Consider the following 27,653-nt stretch of genomic DNA (forward strand, 5'->3'; position numbering starts at 1 on the left):
GTTAGCTCACTTCATCACATGCTACCCACTAGAATTATTAAGAGTAGCTTAGTTAACAGCAACATTTCAAGTAGCAATAATCGAAAACTAGCTATTCAGATTTGTTTTTGACAATCATATTAGTATTGCTATTAAAATAACAGCACAGATCTGGTAACATTAAAAGTGCAACATTAAAAAGCCTCCAATTGGAACCATAAAAAAGGAAATTATTTTGACATCTCTGGGTTATATCCATCCGGCTCAATGAATGATTTTAAAATGGTTACAATACTGTTATCTACAAAAAGACAGATGACTACCTAGAATTTTTTTTATTTTTTTTTTTAAATCAGTGCAATCAGTTAGATGTTGTTTAAACTCATGAAAACATTCACTCTGAAGCCAGGTGAACACATCTAGCGGTATGAAGGCCAATTCATTCTCTCCACGTCTGTGCGGCTCTGGTATTCATTATGTAAAAGAATATTTATGCTCCCACACCCATGGACCCCTCTGCTTTTGACCGTATATTAATCCGTTGCTCCATACGCAATAATAGTGTCCAATAAAAAACTGTACAATGTTTTGATCGTTGTGGCTACTGGTGTGTACAAATCATGAAACTACGCATTCTTAAATCTCATACTTGTCTAGTAGGCATTATCTTTCTTCACTTTAGTCTACACCAAATCTTCACTGTGATTTGTACCTGGTGCTGGCACAGGAGCCCGTGGTCTTCTGGCGTGTGCTCCGCCGAAAGCTGGGGAGCTCTGCTGGAGGAGACTCGCTGCGCTTCTTAGTGGATTTTCTCAAACCTAAAAAAGGTGAAAAACAAACAAATTACATAACTCAACTTTGAACTCGACACTATCACTTGAATCAAGTTCCTTTGACTGGAACAAATTCTCAATATAAATGTATATCAACACCGGCATGATATTTGCAATGACTTATGGGCCAGATGATATGAAACATTTGTCAACTAGCATATCATAACTATCATAGGTATTTCAGAAGAGAAAAAAAATAATAAATCATCCATTTTGTTTGGCCACAGTAGAAAACATCAATCCATAATGTGAAAATGGCTTATTGGTCAAAATCTTGTCCAGTTAAGCCGCTAGAGCAAAGATTAATGCTGAGCGTTAGTGCTACTTTTCCCTATACTGGAGGCTCTAGTGTTGCCCTGTACCACTGACCAGATGGGTATTAATAGTAACCCAACATGGCCCTATGACAGGACAACCTTCATGTTTGATCTGTGACTCATAATTCAGAAGCACAACATCAAACATGAAAAATAAAAAGACGAATTGAGTTACATAAATAAGGACTATTTCTTCCCGTTTGTCGTTCATTTCACCTCACATTTGAATTGAACTTGATAAAATATGAATCCCTCAAATTCCAAGAGATACCTTAACTCAAGTTATCCAATGCTACCCAATGCAAATGCAAATATGTCCTTATTGTTTAGGCTGCAGTGACATTACCATTTCTAGATGAATAGTTCTTTCCTCTTGATAAAAGCAGCACACGAGTCCGTCCCCGCTCTCATACATAACCGTGGTCAGCTGGTGGCCAACAAGCTAAGCCAACATAGGAGGGGTCTCTCCATTTGGGCCTTGGGCCCGTGGCTCAGAGCCCACCTCAGTCTCTATCCTTCCACCTACCTAAAACAGCCTGACCCCATACTGACCTGGACAGCTTACACTCACTTGACCATACACGCCAAATATCTAGTGTAATGTCACTGTGTATCTGGTAACTTGTCTTGCAATTTTCCCCTGCAATGATGGGTATCAATCCTCACTACTAAGTGTAGACTGTAGCGTTGCACAATGCCAGTTGTCAGGTATCAAATTAAATTGTGTTTCCTCTTTTCAGACATTGCCTTATTTATAATTTTTTCTTCAAGTATTGCCTGAAAATAACTTATAACAGCTTATTTAGAATCCGTGTAAGACAAAATGTAAGACCAATTCAATTTATGAGTTTGACATAATTGATCTTGAATAATAAATGAATTTGTTACATAGTACGTTGGGTTTTATTGGCCTAGTATGGTATTGAGTATCTTGGTTCTGGGTACTAAGATGTGACAAAAAATTGCAGTCCAAAATTGCCAAAGATATGTTAATATGGTTATTATGTTAAATACCAAGTTACCATCCTGAACCTGAGCCATTTGGCACAGGGGTTAGGGCGGGAACCGTGGGATTTATGTAAACAACTACACTACTTAAAGCTTTGTGACTGCAAAAAAGTTGAACAAACTTCAAACCAGCACTAGCACCAGCTCACACACTGGCTATAAACAATAGCCTCAGCTTTTTTACTGCTGTAGTTGTAAAGCATTTTCTAACAATACCTACACCTATACAAATTTGAATGGAATGCTAACCTGACAACATAGCTAGCCTAACCCCAAAGCACCAGAATACATTTTGAGGAGATCAAAATGCAGGTCGCATATTTATCTCAACAGCTTCAAAAGTAACAACCTTCTCTGATAACAATTTACAAGTCAGAGTTCTGCATTCACATTATGTATGAGTGCAACCCTGAGGTTAATACGGAAGTGACAAGGCTAAATAAATAGATAAAGGGTCTTCCTGAATTGGATTCTAAAGAGCATTTACCATAGCTGTGAAACCTTGCTCTATACTGACAATTGAGCAACCAGCACTATTTATGTTTTGAGCTATTCTCCAGTTTCAGGCTACTGGTACTCAAGTCTGAAATCTGAGCCAGATCACCAACTCAGTGAAGCCCACACGCACCACATGTTGACCAGATATGTTAACCAAGTCACACATGCTTAATTTGTGTGATATGTGCCACCAACTGTATTTATATACAACACACATACATCATGAGTCACAGATTTAAAAAAAAAAAAATCCATGGCATATAAAATACTTCATACAGCAAGATTTGATCAGTGACCATTTACACTCAAACTTCTTCAGAAATGAGCAAATATTCTTGCTCCAAGCGTTTAAGAGTGAGTCTTTGTACTGCTTTGTGATGCTGTGACATTTCTTAGATCAGAGGTTCTGTGAAATGTAATGCCAGAGGTGTCATTTCAATTAAAGCACATGAGAATAATGTACTGACAAACCAATCAGAATCCTGTTTAAACACCTACATTTTTCATATAATTACAAACCTTTTTAAAGCAAACCCCTGAAGAAACTTCACTCACAACACTGAACCTTCCCTACCACCGAAGGGACTGAGGGATATATAACCTTAAAGATGAAACACTATCAAACACTTCTGAACAAGTCAGAAATAGAACTGAAATGTTCTGTTTCCCCTGAGAGCGGATAAGAATCAGTGTTTAATCAATAGAGAGGATCAATACACAGGTCATGTGACTCACTTGCTAGTTTAGCTTGTAGTCCTGATGGCCCAGGTTTGGAGGTCTCAGTTTTAGAGGATCCGGGCAAGGACAGTTTGGGTTTTGGCAGGTTGACTTTGGGGTTGAAGCGTGCTGCCCACTCAAACTTTGAAGAGCTGGCGGTTTTGGCCTGCTCCTTGTCACGGGTACTGCGCCGTGGGGAGGGGCTGGAGGCTGATCGAGAGCGTCTGGCCTTGGTCTGATCTTTTCCCTGTTTGACTCGGGCGCCCTGCGTGGTGGCACTGTTGGTGCCTGTGGTGGAGGAAGAGGAAGAGGTGGAGGCAGAGGAAGAAGAGTCCGTCACGTTGCTACACCCAGCTTTGGCTGAGGCGGCTGATTTAGACGCCAGCTTGGTGGGTTTTGCAGTTCTACCCTCGGTACGACTAGGGAGGGACCCAGCGGTGCTACTTTGACCGGGGAGGGAGTCCGCTTTCTTCCGTTTCTGGGTTGGTGAGGCCCCAGAGGCCCCGCTCTTCTTGCTCTGACCTCGACCTGACGATGCAGGTGGTTCTGGAGCAGCTGCTCTCTTCTTGGACTTAGCCGGGCTTTTCTTGGTCTCTGAGGTACTGTCTCTGGTTGGTGGAGCCGATTTGGGCTTCTTTGCAGGGGTCGGTCCCAAGCTACTAATTTGGTCAGAAGCTTCGCTTCGCTTCAGCCCTCGGGGTCCTTCACTCTTTGACTGGTGGCCTGGTCGCTCTTGTTCAGATGTCCCTGCAACCTCTGGCTCGTCTTGCAACACAAATGAAGCCACGGACAGATTAAGTCCACTTCTGCCAGGGAGCAAGAGGGAAAACAAAACATCATCTTAGAAAATGTATTCAACAATGAAAAGTGATGAATTACAATGCCACATTCATTGTACTCATTCAGAATTTAGAAGAAAAGAAAAAAAGTGGCAATTATGCATGTTCTTCATTGTGAGTTTAGCTTAGTAAGACAGTTTCAGATAAAGTACAGAAAAACCTAAGAACACACACACACACACACACACACACACACACACACACACACACACACACACACACACACACACACACACACACACACACACACACACACACACACACACACACACACACACACACACACACACACACACACACACACACACACACACACAAAATCAGCACCAAGTAGAGAGGAGGGGTACCTTCTTGAGCTGTGCCCTCTGGACTGGCCAGTGGCTGAGCTGGCTGTGGCTTTGGGAGCCTTAGAATTAGGTCTTCTACTTTCAGGTGGGGAATTTGCTTTATGTTTTACCTGCTCTGACTGCAACCTGTAAGGTTGGAAGTTAAAGAGCAAATGACAGAGTGGGTTTCTGTACTTAACACATAAAAGACAGACTTGATCAATCCCCAATTCATTTTTGTCTGACTGCATCTGAATATCCTCTGATCAATAACACCTCTGGAGTAGCAAGAAACAAAAGCTAAAACAGAGTTAATCACAATCTGTCTGATTAAAGAAGGCTAGATAAGCTTGTCCTTTGATCAATGAGGCCATTATAACCACTCTGCATCAAGTTAAAATTCCAATTAACTGCAGAGAAACACCAACCATGAATGAAATAGGAATACCTCCACTTAAAAACACCCCTCATGTGTTGCTCCTTTTAAGACAACCCCAGGTAATGTTCCCCACAAACTATGATTACTGCTTCTGACTTTGAGACACTGAGACCGCAATGGAGCAGTTGGACTCACCTTCCCGCAACTGTGTGGTCCTGTGGCTGGGCCGCAGCAGTGTTCCTCTGTGAACGGCGCAGTGACCCCCCTGGATTGGAATTAGGCCGGTTGGACATTGGCACCTCTCTCCTGAAGGGACATACCCTTTCTAGATACTACCATTCACTGCAATAAAAGAGAAGAAACCATGTAAGAATACTGAAAAAATGCAATTGCAAGCCCTTTATCCTACAACCACTGGGTTGTCCATGGTTTTAAAATATGTTTCTGTACTGTAGGTGACAGCTGGTAAAGCTTGTTCACTACGAAGCTTGTCTCTCTACCACATTTGAGATGATCAGGGGTTTAATGGTCTCTTCAAATTTTCTAAGACTGTAAATCTCAGGATATAAACTCCCAAATGAAAACTGACCAATCCTATTACGGAAACCAACACACATGTGGGAAAATAAAACTGACAGGAAGATCATGAGCATAGACACCTGAAAAGTTAGTTGATGCAATCAATAACATTGGGCAAAGACTTTGATGATTTTGCAACGAATATGTTCAGTTGATTTCTAAAATAAAAAATATTAATTAAGTCAGTAATATACACACTTACAAATTACAATAGATGAAAGGTTGAATAAAAAAAAAAGTATATCTAGCTTCCTTCCTCAGGTGCTTCCACCACTCGGGTTGTGTTCCCAGCAGCCTCTCACGTTGCTGCAACTAGTTTCTCAATAATGGACAACATGTATGTACTTATGTGAACCACTTAAAATAAAACTCAAAATGACAATTTAAGTACTAACTTTTACTGTCCATTTCATACAGAGGTTAAACTATTTTGTTTTTCATCATTGTTCACAAGTAAAGATTGGCCTACCAATCGTTCTACTAAAACTAGCACTAACTATAACATGACTTCTATTAATTTACCTATTTTTATAAATGTGTACTTTAAAATTTGACCCCTTGGACAGGAAATACATTCATTCATCCTATGATACTCATCATCAGCATCATAATATCATCATTACACTATCAATAATACAACAACATTTGATTGCGTAATAATGAGCAAGGTCAGACAAACCTAAATAAATCAACCATACTTAAGATATTAATAATACTAATTATATTTTCATTTTTTTCCCCTTTTAAGAAAATCCACTTGTGTTGATATTGCTCAATATAGCCATACCATTCCAAGACAGTTAGACACCTGATCAAAATGGCTGTTGTCGTTTGTGGTAAGTTGAAATAATAATTTAAGTCAGGTTGTGAAATATGAAATATAGTATCAATAATTATAATGCATATGCATTCTCATGTCTTTTAAATAAGGGTACTGAAAACAGGAGCGAATAGTTTTATACAGACACAGAGCAGGCTGATTGGATCAATCATTTCACAAAGACTACTAAATCAAACCCTTAATGCTTAGTGTCATTTAGAAATTAACGATTACTAATTTATCCATTTCGTAATTTAAAATTAAGACCATGAGATCATTGATCCTAAAAAAATACGCCACACTTGGCATGCTCACAGGGCCATTTTAGGCCTGCCCTGACTGTGCATCCTAGTCTTTTGTTTATTCGTCCATTCTGACAACTGGTGCACCACACTCGCGTATTATGTGATTAGTCAAGCACATCAAATAAATAATCTGCAGCTTGAAAACCTCTTCGGTACTAAATGTATAGAAATTCACCACTTAACAAGCGCGACAGTGTACAATGTTTAGACATATGATTTACAGAGGCCTATATTTCTGACGTAGTTCTCTACCAACACCGACTAGCATGTTTAGCTACTCATGTCCTAGCAAGTCCCATACCATTTGACAGTAGCTTAGTAGCATCCGTATCCACACAAAAAAAACAACCCCACATTCCAAAGGCGAAGCTTGTAAGCGCTGGATATTAAATATGATGCTGAAAAAGGAGTAAATGAGAGATATCTTAGACTCGTGAGTTAAAGTTACCGTGGCTAACGTAGCAGTGGTTACATGGAAATGCGTAGTTGGCGTACCGGTGGGTCAACCTTTTCAGCTTCATAACTTAACCCGCTACCAAACACGAAATTCTACCTTTTTGGTATCTTGTTGTGGTATTAAATAGCGATCATTTCACTGAATGGCCAAGACGAGCCTCATAAAACGGTAAATAACGATAACGTTCACCTGAGATTACTTTTAGCCACACATCGAAAATGGCAGCATCGGCTGTACCGTCTTTCCAAAGCGGTTTAATGTGATATAGCTAGCAGGCTAAACCAGTAAACCATCGTGAGCTAACTTGGTATACTCACTGCCATGATACTGGTCTGTCTGGTTGGGTGGTTGGCTATCAAGTTTAAAGGGAAAAAAATATGTATAGATGTCTCGCACGCAAGTTAGCTCACCTTCTACCAGGTCTGACGAGGTGATCAAATCAAAAATACACAACTGTCAGGTCGACAGGTAAACACGCAGATCCAGGATCACCATCTTAGCAACTGTCAATACACTAACTATCGTAGGCTAGCTATGAGGGTCACTAATGTTTTTCTGTGCTGATTTAAGGCCAATGCCTGCCTCTCACCACAGCACAGGCTAGCGCTAAAGCTAATGTTAGCCAGACAAGCTGACTGACGAGCAACGTGTCAACAAAGTACACACTTTCTAATTAGATTTGGGTAAAATGGACCAAATAACGTCAGGCATCTTCTTTAACTTGAGCACCTCGGCCATGATGACAAGTATCGAAGCTAATTATTGCAAGCTAATGCTAGGCTAGCCAAATACGATAATTCAATGTCCGACAGTAAGCTGACATAATAAACACTTGACTCTCCGCTAGTCAAGCTATCGGTAGTGCTCGATATAAGTTGAGCTAGCTGTCCGTTTGAAAATAAACCACTGACCTTATCAATACCGAGGTAGCCACCGCAGGGCAGTCACGTAGCTGACGTTAAGCGTTGTCAAACCAAACAAGAGCGATATAGCCATTACCAGCTAACCTTGGCATGCGAGCTAATTAATATTAGCAAGCCTTGTTGTTGCTAGCACAACAGGACGCTAATCGGATGTATTAGACAAAACACCAGCTTCGTTACAACCCACGAATTCAGTCTCTTTTTTGAGTGGGGAACAATTTCGCCAAGTTTTGTTGAAAATTACAAGTTGTCTAGCTAGCAGCTAGCACGGAATCGCTAGCTTAGCGAAAAGAAATGGCCTCGGATACCTTTTAGACACAAAAAAATAACAGGAAAGCAGGAACGGGATTCGAGATATTTTCGCAACACTGAATCATAATTCCACCGATGTATTTCGAAATTGGATATCTTCGAAGGTCCAAGAGACTGTTGGCTGAGATGTCACTGAAAATGTCTACCTTTTTTTGTATAATGTTGTTACCTATTTGTTCCAGTGTTGTAGTTGTAACAGACAGTGCACCAGCTCCTCTTTTCTCTCTCTGCTAGTTTCACATCAGCTGAGGGGCCTACAACTGCAATATACGTCCGCGTGATCCATCCGCCGAGGGACTATTTACTTTTGATTTTAAGCTTTCGGCTTCTGCTTGTTATTTAACCAAACGATTCAGCTGAGAATAGTAGAAGTATTACTCTAGAAATATAGCGCCATAAAGCAGGGATTGAGCTATAGCATATCCATCGATATTCAACATAACTACTGCAATACTGGAGTCATTGGTAACACTAGCTTGTCACAAATATGGAGTATCAATCCGCTGGGTCGTGACCCCCCGTATCCATAATACACATACACAGTTGTTGTTATAATAAATTCATTTATTATTATAATTAAATTGTCCTTCGTAAGCTTTTTGTGAAATAATATTAACCAAACTGCTTTCTTGTCCTTATTAGGTAAACTGTTATTTCAGTTACCTTTCAGTTGAGTTGTCATAGTTACAATTCTGCGTCCAAAATGGCATCCTTGCTCGGAAAGGAGCTATTTGAAATTAATGGTCAGGGTCCACCTCCTGCAAAAGATTTTTTCCAACTTATTGTTACCAAAGATGAGGTAGAGTACTTTTTTTTTTAAATGAGTCTCAACTAATAGCCTAACTATAAAAAAGCTAGGTGTTGATAGGAACGACGGTGCATTTGTAGGCTAAGCCTAGCCTAACTGGCGCTTCTTAACTTAGGCCTACCTAAATTACCTTTTTGGGCTAATATTAGGCTACATAGGCAACATTGTAGACCACTTTCTGGAAAGTTAAACAAAGTCTGTCTTACCAGCCAGTGAAGTGTTTACATCATCACGATTGATGATGTAAACACACAAGCGATAAAAGTCAAAGTAGGCCTAACTAGTGTTTTGATGTCAATGTAAAATGAACAAGCATGGGTCATTCCTCTGTTCCTGTTATATTTATGAGGGTATTTCTTGTTTCTTACATAGGTAATATGGAAATCATGGAGGATTTCTGTGCGAATTGAATGCAGAGGTGCTCCACCCAGGGAGGTGAAGCTATCCCATCAGGATTTTACAAGTCATAAAGTGCTAAAGCGTAAGGAATGGATTATTTATCCAGATACATGACCCAATTCATCCCTGTATTCTTAATATAGTTTGACAAAGCCTTCCTTTGTTTTGGACTAAGAATTTGCTTTCATGGAAATCTATTATTGACAGAGAACGCTTATAATTTCAAGAGTGTGATGTTCAAGGCTGTTCTCTGCCATTTCCCCTCTTTAGAACAAGTCAGCACTGTTTTTGGACATAGGATCCTGGACTACACAATATCCCTCTGTGAAGGAGAGTTTGATTACCTGGAGCGCTTACCTGATGAGTTATTGCTCAGAATCATGTCCTACATCCAGCTGAAAGAAACCCCAATAGTGGCAGGGGTTTCAAAAAGATTCAGAAAGGTAAGAGCTTCTTGAAATAATACGTTTAGATTAGGTCTATATTTAGTTTATTTGAAATGTGCATTTGTGCTAATATTCATAACTAAACTGACAACTGCATTGTTGCCTTGTGCTCTGATTGGACTGTACCAGCTCTGCAATTCTGAGAAGTTTTGGGAGCACACTGTAAGGAATCGCTGTGCGGAGTTTACAAGCGACATGGAGGGCTTAGCAAATGCCATGGGCTGGAGGAAGACCTTCTTTACCTTTTTCCACAACGGTGGAAGTATGCAGCAGAAGTGATGCAACAGGAGTTAATTTTTGCTTTAAAACAGCCACAATCCAAAGGCTGTCACAGTGGATGTAGAACCAGTATTACTGTTTTTCAGTGAGTTTAGTGAATGTTAAGTTTGTGCCAAATGTTTGTGTTGCTACTTTCTAGTTAGACCATTCATGACAGCGATTGCCACCAGTGTTATGGATAGATGGTGATACTTGCCAGTTATGTATGTTGAAAAGAGTTATTTGTGTAATATTTTTGGTGAAATAAATCAACATACTGTTGTGTCATACAGCACTTTGAGTCATATTTAAACATAAAAGGCTAAAAAGGGTTAAAAAATAAAGCATATTTAAGCAACGGGAGCTCCGCAGATTTCATATCACAGTAATTGGTCCTTTTCCAACATACTTCCTGTTTACATTTGTCAGTAAACTATTCTTGCGCCCTCTGTTGAAGGCCATCAGCACTCAATGCTGTCTCTGTCTAACCTGGGTTTTTATGTGATGTCTGTGCTGTGTTTGCCCATGCAGCCAGCAGAGGGAGCAACATGGCAATGGAAACTGGAGTCAGATGATGGGAGGTGGAGGATCAAGCAAATAAACCCTTGGGTAACGTGTGCAAAACAAGTGTTGTAATTCTGGTTACCATATCCAGGCCTAAAGAGCACAACACAGAATTCTGGATTGCAACCTTGTACAAATACAATTCGAATGGCATCTGCCACGCCGGTCCTGCCTCACCCGAAACCTGTACACGCAAGCTACAATAACATGAGTCAAAAGGTATGAGCTGTTTCCTTTTCTGTTTCAAACATAAAGGTACATTATTTTAACGGAGACAACATATGGAACAACACTTTTAACTAAACAGCTATACTGAAGTGCTGCCCTTGTCTCTTTTGCCACAAATGGATAACAAAATATAACCACAAACACAAGTCATTCCGTTGTCCTGTGTTTTCCAGTGCATGTTTAAAAGCAGCAGATTTTACATAAACCCCCAATATTAAATATGCTCCTTTGCTTACCAAATGATAGCTGGGTGTTGGACTGATCTGACATGACTGCATTCAGCCTTGACTGGTAGGTACCATGTCCTATTATTAGCCTCTGAACACTGGATACCGCCTTCTCAGCTGTGTCTGCTCTGGGAGGAAAAATATTCATTACGTAACAATAAAGGATCTGTCTCCCGACCCACTTCCTGAATACCACAGCAGCTACTAGGCCCTAAACTGAGGCAGAGCGGAAGCCTCATCCATTTGTTTGCTGGAGCGGTGAAATGCAGTGCCGGTTGTTTTTCCACTTATCCCTTGCCTCCAGTCATTCACCACGCCAACCCCTCCTTCTGAGCAACTCTTTGCGGGTCAGTGATGCAGTAGGAGTGACGCAGCAGAGGCAGCAGCCTCCAGAAAGCAACTACACAAAGCAGGAAACAGGGAAGAACCTCTGCCAGAGCCATAGTCCACAGGCAACTTTCAGACAGCAGTGACGAGGGAAGATGGTGAAGGCCTAATCTAGGCCAAAGGGAGAACGGCAGCCGGGTTGTCGCTCTCCTTTCCTCCTCCTAAACAAACAGCAGAGAGGCGTCCACAGCGGCAGAGACAGGCCCAGGAAGACCTTCAGCACAGAAACATTTTGGTAGGCAACTCAAACTGTGAGTGCTTGTTAACAAGGCAGCACCATATGTGCTACCAGGGGATGAGTGTCTTTGTATGCTAACAGTGCGAATGCTTCGAGAATGAAGATGAGGCCTACTCAGCCTTGTAGTGCGGTCTGTGCCTCCCTGCTGATCAGCGTCTCTAAAGGCCACGGCTGAGCTTACTGAGCATCAGAGGCCTGGTAACATTGTCCTGTGGTTTGGGACACTTCCTAGCTGTGATATTAAGTGAGGGGGCAACAAGGTGCTTCTTCCAAAATACTCCATATGATCCCCTTTACATTGTAAGGTCTGAGCTCTTTCATTGGAATGTTTCCTAATTTTCTCATAAGTATGACTAATGAAACTACAAAGGGAAATTATACAATTGTTAAAATAGTTAACAATGGTACACTCTTTTTGAGATACAAATGATTAAAAATGATCTTGTTTTTTGGCATGGATTTCAGACTACATGTATTTATAAGGTATACAATCCATACTGTAAGTGTAAAACGAGTGATTGTTTCAATATAATAAGGCTAAAAGAAGACTATGCGATGGACTGGATTGTATAAAGAAGCAATGGTATAGATAATGTTGTCTTCTCAACCTGCCTTCACTTCAAATCAGTGAAGTTACTGAGGGAGAATTGACATGAGGACTAAAACTAAGAATGCTCCAAGAATTTAACTGTAAACAGTGAGTTATCTTTAAATACCTCAGATGGACTTACTGGAAAGAAACTTAGATGCAAGAGAGAACCCCAAATGTATACAACAGTCAACAACAAGACAAGCCGGAAACCTAATAGGCCTATATGGCATAGTATTAACCGTGTTCGGTCAATGTGTTAAATTGTGGCCAAATTATAACACATATGTTCAGTGGTAGTGTCTGTATTTTCAATTGTCCGACCGCAGTCCAGCTGAAAACCTCTCTTCTCTTTTTAAACATAGCAATATTGTTTGGTCTACAACAAGTTAGGGTCTTATAAGTGCAATGGTTGTCTTTTTTGAGGACTAGAATCCTAGATATTTTCGACTGACAGGAGTCAGCTGAGGTGGTTGTTGCATACTCACCCCACTTTGACTACAGCCGTGCTCTCTCCAAGTTTCACAAATTTAGGTTTTGTTTGGAATTGCACTGAAGCCAGTTATGCCCCATCCCTTGGATTAGTTAACAACAACATAATGTGATGTGCCTAAAGGAAAGCAGCTAAAATTAGGGCTGATCTTTGAGTGGGCTAAAGCTAAAACGCTCCATGAATAGCACATTTCCTGTCTTTAGGGCAATGAGTGAGTGCCCGCATAACGATATGGCACCTGCTGCTTTGTCTTTTAAAGTTAACACAACATTAAATTGTCCTGTGTAGGTCTCAGCCAGTATGAGAAGAAGACCTACACAGTCATATGACCAGGCTGGGTTATGTAAATAAAAGAGCTGCTTCCGTCCTCAGAGGCTAGCGGGAGACTCCCAGTGCCATGTCGGGTTCAGCTTCCTCCCCTCCCCCTCGTCTGCAGTGCTGACGCATCTGCTGCTTTTGCATCAATCAGCAGCCACTATATAGGTATACTGAGAGTCCCCTCTGATAACAGGACTCTCTTATTTTCCCCTCAGCCTTGCATTCAGTTTGCACGCTCACTGCGATCGTGAGAAAAAGCATCGATAAACATCTGTCCTGTGACCGCTGTGAAACACAATAGGGCAGTATAGTCGCTGCCATCTTATCCCAGGTTCTGCATTACCTAACCACAGTGACTCCGTAAGCACGGGCGAGAGGCTTAGGTGTAATATATTGCTGTGTGCATAGGCATGAAACAGATGGTGCGGCATTATGCATTCAAAATGCTTGTTTTATATGTCGATTTAGTTTCATGTAAACAAGATTTTTCCTTTTGGTCAACGTTGATGCATCGGGATCTAGCTGGTGCGGTGCTGAGGAGATTTAATACCGCATGCGTTGCACCCCTCACTCTGCTCTGCTAACAGCAATGCAGCTGAGCATTTTCTCTGGCTGTAGCATCGAGCACAGAGCTGGTGTGTGATGTAGCACCCAGCATCTCTCCGCTCTCCCTTCAGCCACTCTGCCATGCTTAATAATAAAAGTTGTCGTTTCCTGCTCAGCGGCTCCAGAACGAATGCTTCAGTTGCCCAGCTAGCGCTAAGGCAGACCCATACTCCGGGTTTAGCTACAAGCAGTATAAACTGTGAGATACTCCTATAGCCGTAGCAGGACAGAAGAGGGACAGTCAGAGGAGGGCAGGGCAGATCTAGCCCAGGACCAGGGCTGCATGGATAGAGGCGAAGGACGTTGGAGCTAGAGTCATCTGCACACAGAGAGGGAGGGAGAGGAAGAAAGACGTCAGAAAAAGCTCAGCTTCTCACAACACCACTGTGCAGCGACCATCATAGAAAAAATGTTTTACTTTCGCCTTGCTCTCACCAAACTGTATTTTACGTATAAGGCTTTAGATAAGGGATGCTGCATTACACCGTTTCCTGTTCGCCCTGCATCTTTTTCTCTGATTTACTAAGGTATGTTTTGCATGCTTTCCCTCAATTTATAACCTGTTTGTTTTGTTGCGGAAGTGCACTTTGCAGGGGTGCGTGAAGTGGCTTTAGCGCTGACATTTCGCTTTTTGTTTGACAAGACTGTCTCTGCTATACTGTTATTTCTTGGTTTGTGGTTTTGGTACGTGGGGATTTTTATTTCACAGGTTGAAGCGACAGAAAAAATTACAATAATTTCGCTTGAGCTTTGAAGGTAAAGTAAGGCTGGGTGTGGCAAAATCAGAAGCGCTGACGACACATTCAAAATTTCCGCTCAGCATGTGGTGACAATTACCCACAACACTTGCTATATAAATTGTGAAAAGTGAAAGTGGTAAAGTGAGAAAGCAACCTAGGAGTATGTGTGAAACTGCTTCTGCGAACTGCAAAAACTGAGAAATTAGGATAAAAGCAGGGGCACATCACTTGCAGGTATCAGATGAGAAAGTCCTTTGGGTCTGCTGCAGACAAAGACACACTGACTAACATACGTGCACAAAGTATAGTCAGGCATAGACAAAGGCAAACCTCGACCACTCTGCCGTATGTTTCTCAGAGAGGGCATGATATTTGTGGGAGAGAGGAGAAAGAATACCCGGGCAGCTAATACAGACTTGCCATCCAGCTGAATCCCAATAAGTGCTGCGCCATAGCATGTTGCCATGACAACGGAGGCCTGTCTGAGAAAGAAGGCAGGATGTCTGTGGTGTATTCAGCAGTCTGAGGGGCTTTGAAAGAATGGCGGCCATATTGTATTTGTTTCACGACAACAGCAAAATTGGAAATGAGTGAAAAAAATGAACATAAAACAAAATCACTTGTAAATGACCTAAACCCCTTTAAGTAAACAAAATCATACTGTAAATGTATTACCCTCAAGATACAACATTCCAACAAATTGCCAAATGGTGCGTGATGCCCAAGACAAAAAATAGTAAAAATCAAAGTGTAGCCTACTGACAACCTGAGACCCATCTCGGTGTAATTTTCTTCAATTAAATCTCTCAACTAAGCACGCAGAGCAGAGAACAAGTTTGCAACAGAGAAACACTAAATTTAGCCATATTGCCTCCAGTCACTCACGGTATGATTACCACAGCCGTAAATTATGAAAAAAAATAATACATGTGAAGAACATACGTCTTTCTGAGCTAAAGTTAATTGTTTAAATAACGTCGACACAGCTGTGATTATTCATCACTCGCAAGAGCAAGCCGAATGTGTATTAGCAGGTTCAGTCAGCATGCTAGATGAGTCAGTTTAGACTCAAACCATGCTCACTCTGATGTGAGTAGGCCACAATTAGAACACCATGCTGGGTGATGCATGGTCGTCCAAAAGTAAGAATGAATGAACTTAAACTTCCTTTAACAGTTTCAGATAGCGCATCCCTCAAAGATCAAACACTCTCGAGGATAAATAAAAGTTAAATGAAATGAAATATACAGACAGATGCTGCTTTGTCGATGTCATTCTCCATCTAACCTGCCTGCATATAAAGCAAAGTAATGACTACAAGACGAAGATGTGTGTCCTAGTATAGCATTACAGTGATATTAGCAGTGATAATTGTAATAATGTGCTACATTACATTACATCATTTGCCATTATTGGCAGCTATTTCCCTCATGAGGCATTAATTAACTGCTCCCTGTAGTTAGAGTTGACAAAAACTGTAAGAGACAAATAAAACGATGCATCGAACTGCCGGCTGACACACAACTAGAGAAGAGGGCATATGAGTCATCTGTGCTGAACTGTCTGCATGTCTTTTTCCCATTAACCTATAGGCTGTGGGAAGAATAAGGCTGTCATGACAACTGAACCATATTGAATTGCTTACCACCAGAAATATAAATGTATTTATTATAATTAAATGACAAAACAAATGTATGACTGACATGGGTAAAATTTGACCAGGTGCAGGCCAAGGCTTCCATTGCATTTATGGTAATGCTGTTGTTTAACGGCGGAGATTAAAGATGATCTCATGACTTTGTTCTGGAATTAGTGGATATTTAGCCAACTCGGTTTGCTCATGACAAGAATATTCCATGTATGAAAAAGCAAGGTCATCCGCAGGGAAAACCAGGAATGGAACAGAGAAGTAAGAAAAGAATTGGGCAGACAAAAATAGTAATGGAGAACGTCATACATAAGGTCACTATAGCCAAGGCTTTTTTAATCACAGCCTTCACATTACTATTCTAGGTCAGATGCTACAGGTCTGACACATATCAAATGATTTCCTTTCACAAACAAAAAAAAGATAATTCTCATAATATTTTCTATAAGTAACTGCATGACACACGCTCACCTGGGTGTGTAACCCCTAAGCTGTTCAAAGGGATATTCACAGTATCATCGACATGCCTTCCCTCATATTTTTTAAAAGCCATAATTTGAAATACCCCTTTACGATGTAAACGCAATACTCAAAACAAGCATTGCCCCACATCTTAGCACTGAAAAATGGTTTGGAGCTTGCTGTTAATGAAATATCAAAGCAAAAGTGTTTTAAAATACTTCAGTTTTCCATCTAAAAGGTCTCCCCTACAATAGCACAATGAGTCAAGCTTCATACAGACAAATTCAGCCTTTCAATGGTAGTAAAGGTCTCTTCTAAGGCAGAGAAACAAGAATTGGGAAAACAAAATAAGACAAGGGACTAAATATGTTAGTGGAAAAATCTTGAATCAGTTCAATAAAAGCATCCAAAATTAACAATATTTTTTACCGAGACAGGATGGAGTTTTTGATGGCTTCAGTCACTACAACTGTTGAGCAGACTGTTGGCACAGGCGCTTATCACTCAGTAGATTACTGCCATCTAGTGTTAAAAAACTAGAAGAGCTAAAATACTGTTAAAAACTAAATGTGCATACATCATCTCAATCTTTGTAACAATAACATAACAGTTGGATGTAATATTTTGTAATAATCTGATGTAATTATTTCTTTTTTTTAGATGACTGTGGTGTCCCCATGCACTCAGAACCTGATGGATAGTGCTCACCCTCACACTGTGCTCAGCAAACTCAATGAGCAACGCTCACAAGGCCTCTTCTGTGATGTTACCATCGTGGTGGAAGATGTTAAGTTTCGGGCGCACAAGAACATCCTGGCAGCCTGCAGCGGCTACTTCAGGAACGCTCTGACCGCTTCTGATACATGGAGCTCTAGCCAAGTGCTGGAGCTGATGGACCTAAAGTCTGAGGTATTTGCCAGTATCCTCAACTTTATCTACTGCTCAAAGGTGATAACCCCTGGTGCAGAAGACCAGGGGGGGCTGGTCGCAGCTGGAAAAAGACTTGGAATTCCGTTTCTAGAGAAGCTTGCAGAGCACGAGAGGCAGGAAGAATGTGTTAAATCCACAGTCTCCAGCACAGCCCCAGTGTCTAAAAAAACAAAGAAGGAAGCTTCCAAGCCCGAGGAGACAGACATAACCAGAGGGCCACGCATTACCAATGCCTTCTCTATCACTGAAGTGTGTCCTGTGAACAATCTGTTCACCCCTCTGGTTCAAACTAATGGGGGGAGACAGTCACCCAAAGTGGTGGGACAGCTCCCATCAAACAGCCCTACAACCTCCTGCCTAAACGGGAACAATGAGACAACCCAAGACCTCTCAGATCACTCATATGCAGTTAGCAAATCTACTGAAGTCCAGGATAGCTGTCAGTGGGACAACAAGAAGGTCTGTAAGCCAGCAATACTTCAGCCAAAGCAACCTATTTACAGAAACACAGGCCCACTTAAAAAGCGCCACAGGCTGACAGGCGCTTTGGGTAAAAGTATTCTGCCAACACCAGCTGAACCAGAAACAAATAAACCAAAAACAATAACCCCCATGTTAGCTGGTGGCGTTTCTGCAGCACCTGTTGCAGTCATGACATCACCACCGCTTTTTTCAGAGGCAGAAACAGAAAAAACAATAGACCCAGGAATGCCTATAGCCCCTGACAATGTTCAAATGGAGTTGGGTCCACCAACCCTTTCCCCTCAAGCAGAGGCCAGCATTTCCATTTATGGTTGTGAACAATGTCCAGAGATATTCACAAACAAAGCTCTTCTCACCATTCACTCAGAGGTACACAAAAAGCGTTTTGTCAGTCATTTGTTTTGTAAGTTCTGTCACAGAAAATTCATACACCACAAGCGGCTGCGCAACCATGAGCAGGTCTGTCCCAGAGCTGGAAGAGGCCCGCCTAAACTAGATGCTACTGATTTATCAAACAAAGAGGTCAACCTCAATGAAGATGACATGCCGAGCATTGAGAATAACAGGGCACAGCTTCCATCTGAGGACCTCTCTAACCCTTACATCCCTGAGCCCCTTCAAGAGCAACAACCAGAGCCCCCACAGAATGAGAAGGCAGTGAGACATGGTGGAAGTCAGAGGAGATACAACTGCAGTGTGTGCAAACGGATCTATGTCACCCTATCCAGTCTGAAGCGGCATGAGAATGTACATTCCTGGCAGAGGGCCTACCCCTGTCATTATTGTAATAAAGTGTTTGCCTTGGCAGAGTACCGTACTAAGCATGAAATCTGGCACACAGGTGAACGCCGCTATCAGTGCATTTTCTGCCTGGAGACATTCATGACATATTATATCTTGAAGAACCATCAGAAGTCCTTTCACGGCATTGATCCCAGTCTCGCTGTGAAGAAGAAATCTGCCAACGGTGGGCTTAAAGCCAGCGTTTACCCGATCAAACTCTACAGGCTTCTGCCGATGAAGTTTAGAAAGAGACGATACAAGACGTACAGTGAAACATATTCAGAAGGTGATGAAAGAGGTGATCAAGCCCCACCAGACAGCAACGCTCTTATTCCACTATTTGAAGAAAATGGTCTGATCAGCCACCCTGATACTGTTACATTCCCCCCGACATTCATGACAACGACAAAAATGGTGGCCCCTGTTATGCCTCGCATCAGCTTTGACAAGCCATGTGACCAGGATATTGACAAAATCCTGCACAGTGAAGTGGAAATTCAGAGGGGCACAAGACAAGAGGCCGAGAATAGAGATTCACCCTTCAGTAACTACGATACTGAGTCTCCTGTAGTGGGTTACAGAGAAGACCCTCCAGTACCAAGTAACTCATCAAAGCAAATCGGTCATAATGTGCCATTCTTAAACTCTTTGATCACTGTTAAAAAGTTAGGTGAGCTATCGGCCTCTGCAAAAAGAGTTGAGGACATGACGAAGGAGTTGCTACGATCAAGTACAGAGAAGCTAGTGCGTGATAAAACAGTTAGGGCAAAGACAGAAACATATATTGCCAAACCTGCATGCCTGGGTCCATCTCTGGATGGTGTTGCCATGCCGCTCTGTCAGATAACAGTGAAAATAGGCAATGAGGCAATCATCCGTCGCCAAATCAAAGGCTCGAAGCTCTTCCCCAGAAAGAAAAAGAGAATCAGAGAAACGAGTGAGGGACAGAGCCCGAACCAGTGCCGTTTAACCAGGGAAGACAGCCCCAGACTCCGCCTAAGACATGAAGCCGGTGCCTCCACAGAGCCAGAGACATACGATGAGCCCAATGACTGTGACACTGCTGATATGCCTTGGCGTCCCTACTATTCTTACAAAGCCAAAAAGAAAAGGAAGAAGTTGAGATTCAAGCACAGGAAGTCGCTGTTTCACGGTTACCCTGAAACATGTGTAGATCGAACTGTTGTCACTGACGCCCACCTTGGTAAAAGTGCTTTGCTGACGGAAGAGAGCATCTCAGGTGGTAGCGGAGAGGTGAAACGAAGTCTCAGCAGAAACTCCAGCCCGAGGGCCACCTACAACTGTGACATTTGTGACAGCTCTTTCATCACAGAGACCGGTCTGAGAGCTCATGTTATTGGTTGCCACCCATGTTTCTGCCGGACCTGTGGTAAGCAAGGTCCCCCTGGGGAGGTCCCTGCAGGTGGTGATTACATCTGCAACAGCTGTATGGAAAATGGCTCCTGCTTTGATAACACACACCGAAGCCCCAACCCAGAGAAGAAGTATCGCTGCTCCTTCTGTCCCCAGCGTTTTCTCTACCTTGCCACTAAGAAAAGTCACGAGAAAAAGCACAAGGAGACAAACGAGGAGGGATACGACTATGACGACTTCACACCATGTTCTAAATACTCTGCGCATATGAGCGAAGACAGTAAACAAGTCAACATTAAAACAGAAGACAGTGACGATCAAGGCGGCCCTGACATTAAAAGTGAGGGAGGACATTTTTCCATTGATAAACTGAAGCCTAAAATTGAGGACACAACAGACTGTATGTCTTTGACTGCCTACCAAGACATGTCATTTCCCAACATTAAAAGTCCATTATCCCCCTGCGTTGACCCATCGTTTTCTGTTAAACATAAAATCCCGAAAAAGAGGATCAATGCACACCATTCTATGCATCTCATCTCAAAAAAGCAAGCCAGAGACAGTGACGGCAACAAGGACATTTTGATGGGACCAAGAACAACCAGTCACAATGAGCGTGACAAGTCCGTTAAAGTCTTTAGGGAAAATGACTCTGAAAAAAAAGGTACCCACATTTCAATACACAAGCCAGAGAAATGGGTGTGCAAAGGGGAGCCATTTTTTAAAGATATTTGAGGGCTGTGACCAACAATAGTCAAAAACAAAAGGGCAACTTGACTTCAAGCAAATTCTCTGCTTGGGGATTTTGAGAGTTGCCATGGTGTCTCTGCAGCCGAGGCCAATAAAATGTTTGGAATGGACAGCGCGTAACATAAGGATGTAATATCAGTGTATAGGCTGTAATTTCTTCCCTTAACTCAACAACTGAGTTTTTACACGTTTGTAGAACATATTTTTTGCATAATATAGGATCTTAAGACACTGACTTTACTCTGTCCATTGTCTATGCATACATACTTATACACACACACTCAAGAGATATGACTGTAACGGTAAACAGAATATATAAATATTAGTAATGGTTCCTTAAGCGGTGGGCAACTTCAGAACAAGAGTAGGATGTGTTTGACTACTGGAAAGCTTTCTACCATAGTTACATCTTCACTTTTTAGAATATGTACAGGGACAACAACACAAGTTTTACAACTGTCACATTTCTGAATCAGCCTTTCAGTTAACTGGCCATTGTGATTTGCACTTTATAGTTTGACTATAATAATATTTTGGTCAAATACTTTGATGATTCAATTTAAATTCTAAGCACCATTGGTATAAGTCTTCTTATCAATTCACCATTGAGATTTAAGTTACTACTTTTGTGTTTTTATGCATAAAACATGTAAAATAATCAAATAAATGTTGTTAAGATTGCAAACAATTGTATCTTGTGCTTTTTTTCCCCTATTTTTTCCCCTAACCCTACCATAGCAATACGAAAAGTGCTTATTGACTATTAATCCAAAGTTCTGCGTGACCACTGATCCACACGTTACACAAGCACATTTGAAGATTCACTGATACCGTTGGTAAAAAAAAAATTGTCACAGAAACCCTTAAAGTCATGCAGTGTGGAATTGTGAAGGGACATTTTAAAAAGTAGGATTCAAACAGTCATACTGGTATAAAAACCTGTTCCACGGCAGACAATTTCCTAAATATAAAGCCATATGGTGGTTATCTGCTGCTCGTGGTCCTCAAGGGAACTGCAGCCGGCCTGAGAAGTTATTTCCCTCGTTCTTTCTCGAAACGTGCATCTGACCAGACCAAATTTCCAGATGTTTCTAAATTCCATGCTTCTTTCTAAGACTGGTCAGGTGATGTAACAGAGGAATCATAAGTTTTAGTCATAAAGGTACTACTCAACACGCGCTTTTCCCCTATCCTAGTGTATTCTGTCATTTCAAGGAGGAAGAATATATATTAAAGACAGTGATGTAACAAGTCATGTATTGTTATTAATGACTTATGTCATTTCAGATGAATGTGAGCATCATGTGAGCACAGCAGCAATTAAGCATAGCAAATGGCATCGACTTGAGATATAAGAAGAATAGTTGTACTCATATGAAGTAAAATCTTCATATTGTTGTAGTAGTATAATGAGAAACATGTGCTTGCACTCAATTCAGTTTACATCTGGAAATGACACATTCTCACTGTATTGCACAGCAGCTACTATTGTGCTTTAACATAATGTGATTTAGACAACAGAGACTTGATATGAACACATTTTAGCTCTATATATGTTCTTGTGTTGAATCACTTCTGACAATGATCTGAATTAAAAAGGGTTCCAAATACAAAGATTTGCCTTACAAAATTTAAATTAAATTAATATATTTTAAAAAAATATATATCTATAGACGACATTAAATATTTACATTTTCAATTCAAAGCTTTGATGGTAACAGCAGAGACGTTTGTGACATAATGTGCAGACTTAATGATAACCTTATTATTACTTTGGTACACACTTATGATAAATACCAAATGAATAACAAGGTATAACCTTTTGATTAGATGTTATTGGTTTATAGATGGATGCTGTGTTTCGTGTTAAAAAGAGGACATAAAAGTTATAATACATACCTCCTTTCAAGCTCTGTGCCCACTATCAGCGATGAGGATCTGACCTGTGTTTTCATCAAACCAAAAGCAAGATTACCTTGGAGGAGAAGAAGACAGCACAGGATGTATGAGTTAGCATTCAAAAGGAATATGGGAAAGGGGGTTTTAAAAGCAATATAGTATAATTTTAGCCACTTTACATTAAACTATCCTGCTAAAAGTTGTAACCCAGTTAAGACACAGACACAGACACACACACACACACACACACACACACACACACACACACACACACACACACACACACACACGGACATAAGTCTCTGTTCAAAGAAAATGCAATTGAGATCATAAAGAATTTTACACAAATGTACATTAAACTTAAAACTGATTTTTTTAACAGTTTTTGAGGACATTCTTATTAGTAGGCCTAAATGCCTTAGTTAAAGTCAAAACAGGCTACATGTTTGCCAGGTAACTTTCAAGATTTCTACACAAATAATAGACTTATAGACTAGCTAACTCTGATGTTTGCAGACATTTCAATATGCTCCATTTAAAAAGTGCCTTACGCAGTTTCAGGGGAGGGGGATTTTTTTGTAGAGCCTGCAGTCAGTTTACAAAACATATTTTCTCTTTGTGGATATATTAGTATTGCGTAATTCTATCTTCAGAAATGAAAACTAAATTATTACCTTTACTGATTAATTCATCTTTCTGTCAGACTGTTTCACATAATGTTACCCTATCCTGACTACTGTAATCAGTCCTTTTTTGTGATCAAATCAGGCCAGCCCTAGGCCTATATTAAAAAAAACAATGATAGCAATTAGCAACAACTCATGTGATGTTACTGATACTATTCCAGATTTGGTCTAATATGATCACTAATCAGCATACTTAAAATGCTGCTCATATTAGGCCAAATCTGTAATGAAATTAAATCTACATTATTCTTTTAATTTAATAGACTATTCAACAGTAATTAAGCATGAATATTTTTTGCAAGACTAATCAAATTTAAATGTTTAAAATAATTCTTCATACAACGGTGTGCCTCAGTTATTTCTTTTCGTAGCACTGGTAGGCTAATTAATTCACACGATTCACACACCTGAATCTGCCTCAAGGCAGTATGTCATACACAGACAGGGTTAAACCATAGGGTTAAACTCATGGGTTAAGCTAAATCACTGTTATCCAAGATTAGCTGGCTAAACTAGCCTCGAAAGTCAAAGTATCAGCTATCCAGGAGTGTTGGTCGTTGGATAATAGGCACATTGAGCACAACAGAGATCTGCATACTTTAAATCTCTTTCATAAACTCCTACCATCTCCAGATTTAAGTGCAAGCCAATACACGACGCTCGACCATTGAGGAAGCGTGATATTTGTCGAGACGCTTGAAGGCACCAGTGTGTACGGGACCTGGCGTGACGCGGCAGTGGGGCTGGCTCTCCTCCGCTCTGCCTGCATTCATAAACGGATATGATAAAGCAGCGCTGAGAGCACCGGAGCAGCGACAACAGTCAGCTCTGACCATGGCGGAAGAGGACGACGCGGGGATTCGGATTGTACAGAGCCTTCGGGGCAAAATATGTAAGTCTGTGACTGGCGAGCGGGTGGTTTCTGTCTCCCATAGGGGGAGAAGAGGTCGGTGGCACAAGCGAGCAGGCGGGCGAGAGAGGGGAAGCCGAAGGGGCGCGGCGCGGCGCGGAGCGGCGTGTGTGGAGGCAGAGACAGCCAGTTCATCTGGTCGGTCTGCTGCCTGCTGCCTAACGTCAACTTAGCCTAGCATGCTAGCAGCAAGCTACTAGCTTGTTGTGAATTATTTCATTCATCGAGTCCGGGCTACACGAGAGTCAGACACGCTGTTTGAGCAAATTGGTTGTTAAATATGTATTGGAAAATGTTCAGCGTTTACAAAATGCGGGTGTTTTTTTCTTTTTCACGACTAACTAGTGCTGCCCTGTAAGGCAGGTTAATGTTGGTGGCAACGCAGGCTATCCACTACCAACCGTTCCAGTCAGTTGACGCTACCCTCTACAGCTTATGTTTATAGACATCATAATGACATCAGTTTCAGCGACAACATATTGTTTGAACGCAACGCATATTTGGGGGGGTTCTCGAGCAGCAAACTAATGGTCGCTCATCCTTTCAGATTTCAACGTTAGCTTTTCAAGTGTTAAGACACCCAACGTTAAATATCCACCATAACAATGTCAAAACTTGGTAACTGACTTGTGCCAATCATTGCCAAGTGTATCACACAATGGTATGTTGAATGATGAGGTGAGGGAGTGACCAACCTGACGACTTTTGTCACTAAAGTCTTTGCTCTCCGACCTACTGTATGTGAAGGCATTCATCGAGAATCATTTAAACGCAATTAGCACGTCTCACCATTGACTACACTACAAAAATGACTAAAGCTCCTGTAGGGATGAGTTCGGTATCTTGCCTGCAGCACCAAATACTGCAAATGGCAAAGAAATTACTCCAGTGTAGTTATTATAATGTTACAAACGGAAACATTGTCTTTAAAAGTCAAAAGCCAGTTTCCCTATCCTCATGCACAGGCTCAAGTTAGTCCACACAACATAATAGGCTACCTGCTTCAATGTCTAATAGGGTTTTTGTGCCGAATTATCTTCAAGATGAAGTTTCAACCATTACTGGCATTTTGAGATTGAAATCACACAAGCTTTACTGTTGACCATTATGCACTTGTAGTCACAGATGGCAAGCTGTTACACATGCTGCAGCAGATTAGATGATTCTCAGTTTTTACACATTCATTAGTCCATCGTCTCTGTGTTGGTGTTCGAGGTAATTGATTATGGTCCGCATTTAAATTTGCCCCAAAAGGCATTGCCTCATCTTGATTGGGAATAAAAGTTTCAGAGAAGTGATCAGTTAAAATATGAGCTGGAACTCAATATGAGTTTTCCTTTTATTACTTAAGATAACATGATTATATTATTGTCAGTTGTATCTTAAATTAGTTCTATTGACCAAAGCTTATTTTTTTTATGATATGGCGCGCTTGGGGGTTTCTAAAGTAGGTGTAGTAGACCATGTCAATGTGCCTTAAATGTGTGGATTTTATGTGGATATAGGCTAACTAGTATGGGCTGCACAATTAATTGTAAGAAAAAAATTGGATCTTGATTCATATATTTATGCAATCTCATTTCTAAATGATGACTATTCTCTTGCTCATATTCCCCTATGTATTCAAGTCGGGCTGTATGTTAACTTCTTTACTCTTGGAACAATTCCAGCTGATATGTCAATGACAATAAGCTATGCAATGTACAAAAAAAACAAGCTATTAATGTATCATTCACGCTAACAACTAATTAGATTTTATAACTTGCCAGTATTCCTCCTTGAAGCCCCAAAATGTTGATCCTGTAGACTTACGTTTTTAACCTTTTTGAATACAGTGTTTGGTTGGTTGTCCAAATGGACTGGGTGCTAGATTTTCTTCATTTATATTATGTATTCTAAATCTGTTACTTTAACATTCTACATTTTCACAGTGTCAAATGTTTGTGTTGAAATGAGAGAATCGCGAGATAAAATCCAGAGGAGAAAAATCATGATTGTCATTTAAAGTTAGAATCGTGCAGCCCTTCTCGTATAGCACACAATAGGAAGGCCACAGTTTCACTACTATGAATTAATGAGAGAACGCTAAGCAGAACAAAATAGAGGAACTACAATGGCATGTCACTTTGCAGTCTTACGAAAGTCCATTCTTCCTCGTTCACACTTAGCCGTTTTTCCTTTAGCCTACAACAGCGGAGGTGGCATACTGTGAAGATGATTTCTCAAAAAGATTTTTAGATTTCAATACGTGCCACTTATTTATTTCTTTTCATTGTGATGAACAGTTTAGGAAAGGAACAGTTGTTGAAATGACAAAGCAGTCTTCCGCTAACACAGGTATTGTTTAGACCAACTCTGTGACCTTTGGCTCATGGTTGTAACAAGGTGACACCCTTCTGTTTTTAGTGGAGATGTTTATGAAGAGAAGGCATGGCAGTAGGGGTTAGGCTAGGCTAAACGTATACTACATATATGTGTTTGTGTTTGTGTCTGCTTGCTTTGCGTGCTCTACTTCCAACCAGATCATTCTCGTCCAGGCTTAGTGACGAACAGTCTAAGATTAGCAACACACCAATATATGAATAGACTGTTAAATGGCTGATCTCACAGGTGGCTTTTCGTAATGATGTCTTCACCTGGGCTTATGCTACCTACCCGAAGCTAATGGACTGTTTTAGACTGCTGCTGCCGCCTTTTGCTCCTCTAATCCTCCAGTCCAAATCTGACTCATTGAGAAGTTCTGCCATTGAGAAGTACTGCCATTGAGCTGTTCAGAAGATCTTCAGGGTTTAATTTATGTCTTTGATTTGGTAATTGATCATTTGGCACGTAATCTGGGCCTGCCTGCAATGAAATGGAAGTGTGTGTGTGTGTGTGTGTGTGTGTGTGTGCGCGTGTGTGTGTGTGCGCGTGTGTGTGCGTGTGCGTGTGTGTGTGTGTGTGTGGTCATTTGTGAATCAGCGCTGTACTGTCGCCGCTGGTTATGCTGAGGAAGTCAATGTTTCATGTTTTTAACCACATAGGATCCTCAAGTCTACTTGAGCTACATCCGCTCTGCAGCTTGCCCCAACAACTGGCAAGAGCCTGCGTCCCACATATACACGAGGATGTTGATTAGTAAAAGCATTTTCTGTG

At 41.1% G+C, this 27,653-nt stretch overlaps 4 protein-coding genes across 10 annotated transcripts in view; 3 read left to right on the forward strand and 1 right to left on the reverse strand.

Moving 5' to 3' along the window:
• Positions 1 to 8,536, reverse strand: part of trip12 (thyroid hormone receptor interactor 12) — a 31,606-nt gene extending 23,070 nt beyond the window's left edge. For 3 of the 6 annotated variants that reach the window (XM_080025212.1, XM_080025211.1, XM_080025208.1), the window contains exons 1-5: positions 8,462 to 8,536; positions 5,092 to 5,238; positions 4,539 to 4,664; positions 3,371 to 4,158; positions 692 to 797 (exon numbers count right to left, since the gene is read on the reverse strand). In XM_080025212.1, coding sequence (XP_079881338.1) covers positions 692 to 797; positions 3,371 to 4,158; positions 4,539 to 4,664; positions 5,092 to 5,189 — 1,118 coding nt within the window. In that variant the 5' untranslated portion in view covers positions 5,190 to 5,238; positions 8,462 to 8,536. Of the gene's footprint in view, positions 1 to 691; positions 798 to 3,370; positions 4,159 to 4,538; positions 4,665 to 5,091; positions 5,239 to 7,246; positions 7,260 to 8,288; positions 8,421 to 8,461 lie in introns of those variants that run through there. The other 3 variants (XM_080025209.1, XM_080025210.1, XM_080025213.1) reach the window with 3 other exon arrangements.
• Positions 8,537 to 8,995: 459 nt separating this feature from the next.
• Positions 8,996 to 13,258, forward strand: fbxo36a (F-box protein 36a; the record flags this gene model as incomplete). Its single annotated transcript, XM_080024852.1, has 6 exons — positions 8,996 to 9,091; positions 9,473 to 9,581; positions 9,770 to 9,942; positions 10,075 to 10,220; positions 10,859 to 10,953; positions 13,218 to 13,258. 6 exons carry the CDS (start codon positions 8,996 to 8,998, stop codon positions 13,256 to 13,258), a joined length of 660 nt encoding a protein of 219 aa, XP_079880978.1.
• Positions 11,523 to 21,657, forward strand: zbtb38 (zinc finger and BTB domain containing 38). 2 transcript variants are annotated; one of them, XM_080053871.1, is made up of 2 exons: positions 11,523 to 11,844; positions 17,364 to 21,657. In XM_080053871.1, exon 2 carries the CDS (start codon positions 17,364 to 17,366, stop codon positions 21,006 to 21,008), a length of 3,645 nt encoding a protein of 1,214 aa, XP_079909997.1. In that variant the 5' UTR covers positions 11,523 to 11,844; the 3' UTR covers positions 21,009 to 21,657. The 2 variants fall into 2 exon arrangements, with proteins under 2 accessions (XP_079909997.1, XP_079909998.1); XM_080053872.1 differs by lacking the exon at positions 11,523 to 11,844 and adding an exon at positions 14,277 to 14,380.
• Positions 21,658 to 24,390: 2,733 nt separating this feature from the next.
• Positions 24,391 to 27,653, forward strand: part of rasa2 (RAS p21 protein activator 2) — a 34,248-nt gene continuing 30,985 nt past the window's right edge. Inside the window, exon 1 of the mRNA XM_080053873.1 lies at positions 24,391 to 24,500. Coding sequence (XP_079909999.1) covers positions 24,443 to 24,500 — 58 coding nt within the window. The 5' untranslated portion in view covers positions 24,391 to 24,442. The remainder of the gene's footprint in view (positions 24,501 to 27,653) is intronic.

Source organism: Ammodytes marinus (genome assembly GCF_949987685.1).
Source record: "Ammodytes marinus genome assembly, chromosome: 3".
Lineage (NCBI taxonomy): Eukaryota > Metazoa > Chordata > Actinopteri > Uranoscopiformes > Ammodytidae > Ammodytes > Ammodytes marinus.

Coding starts and splice junctions, on each gene's coding strand:
- zbtb38 (XM_080053871.1), top strand. CDS start 17,364: ATGACTGTGGTGTCCCCATGCACTCAGAACCTGATGGATAGTGCTCAC.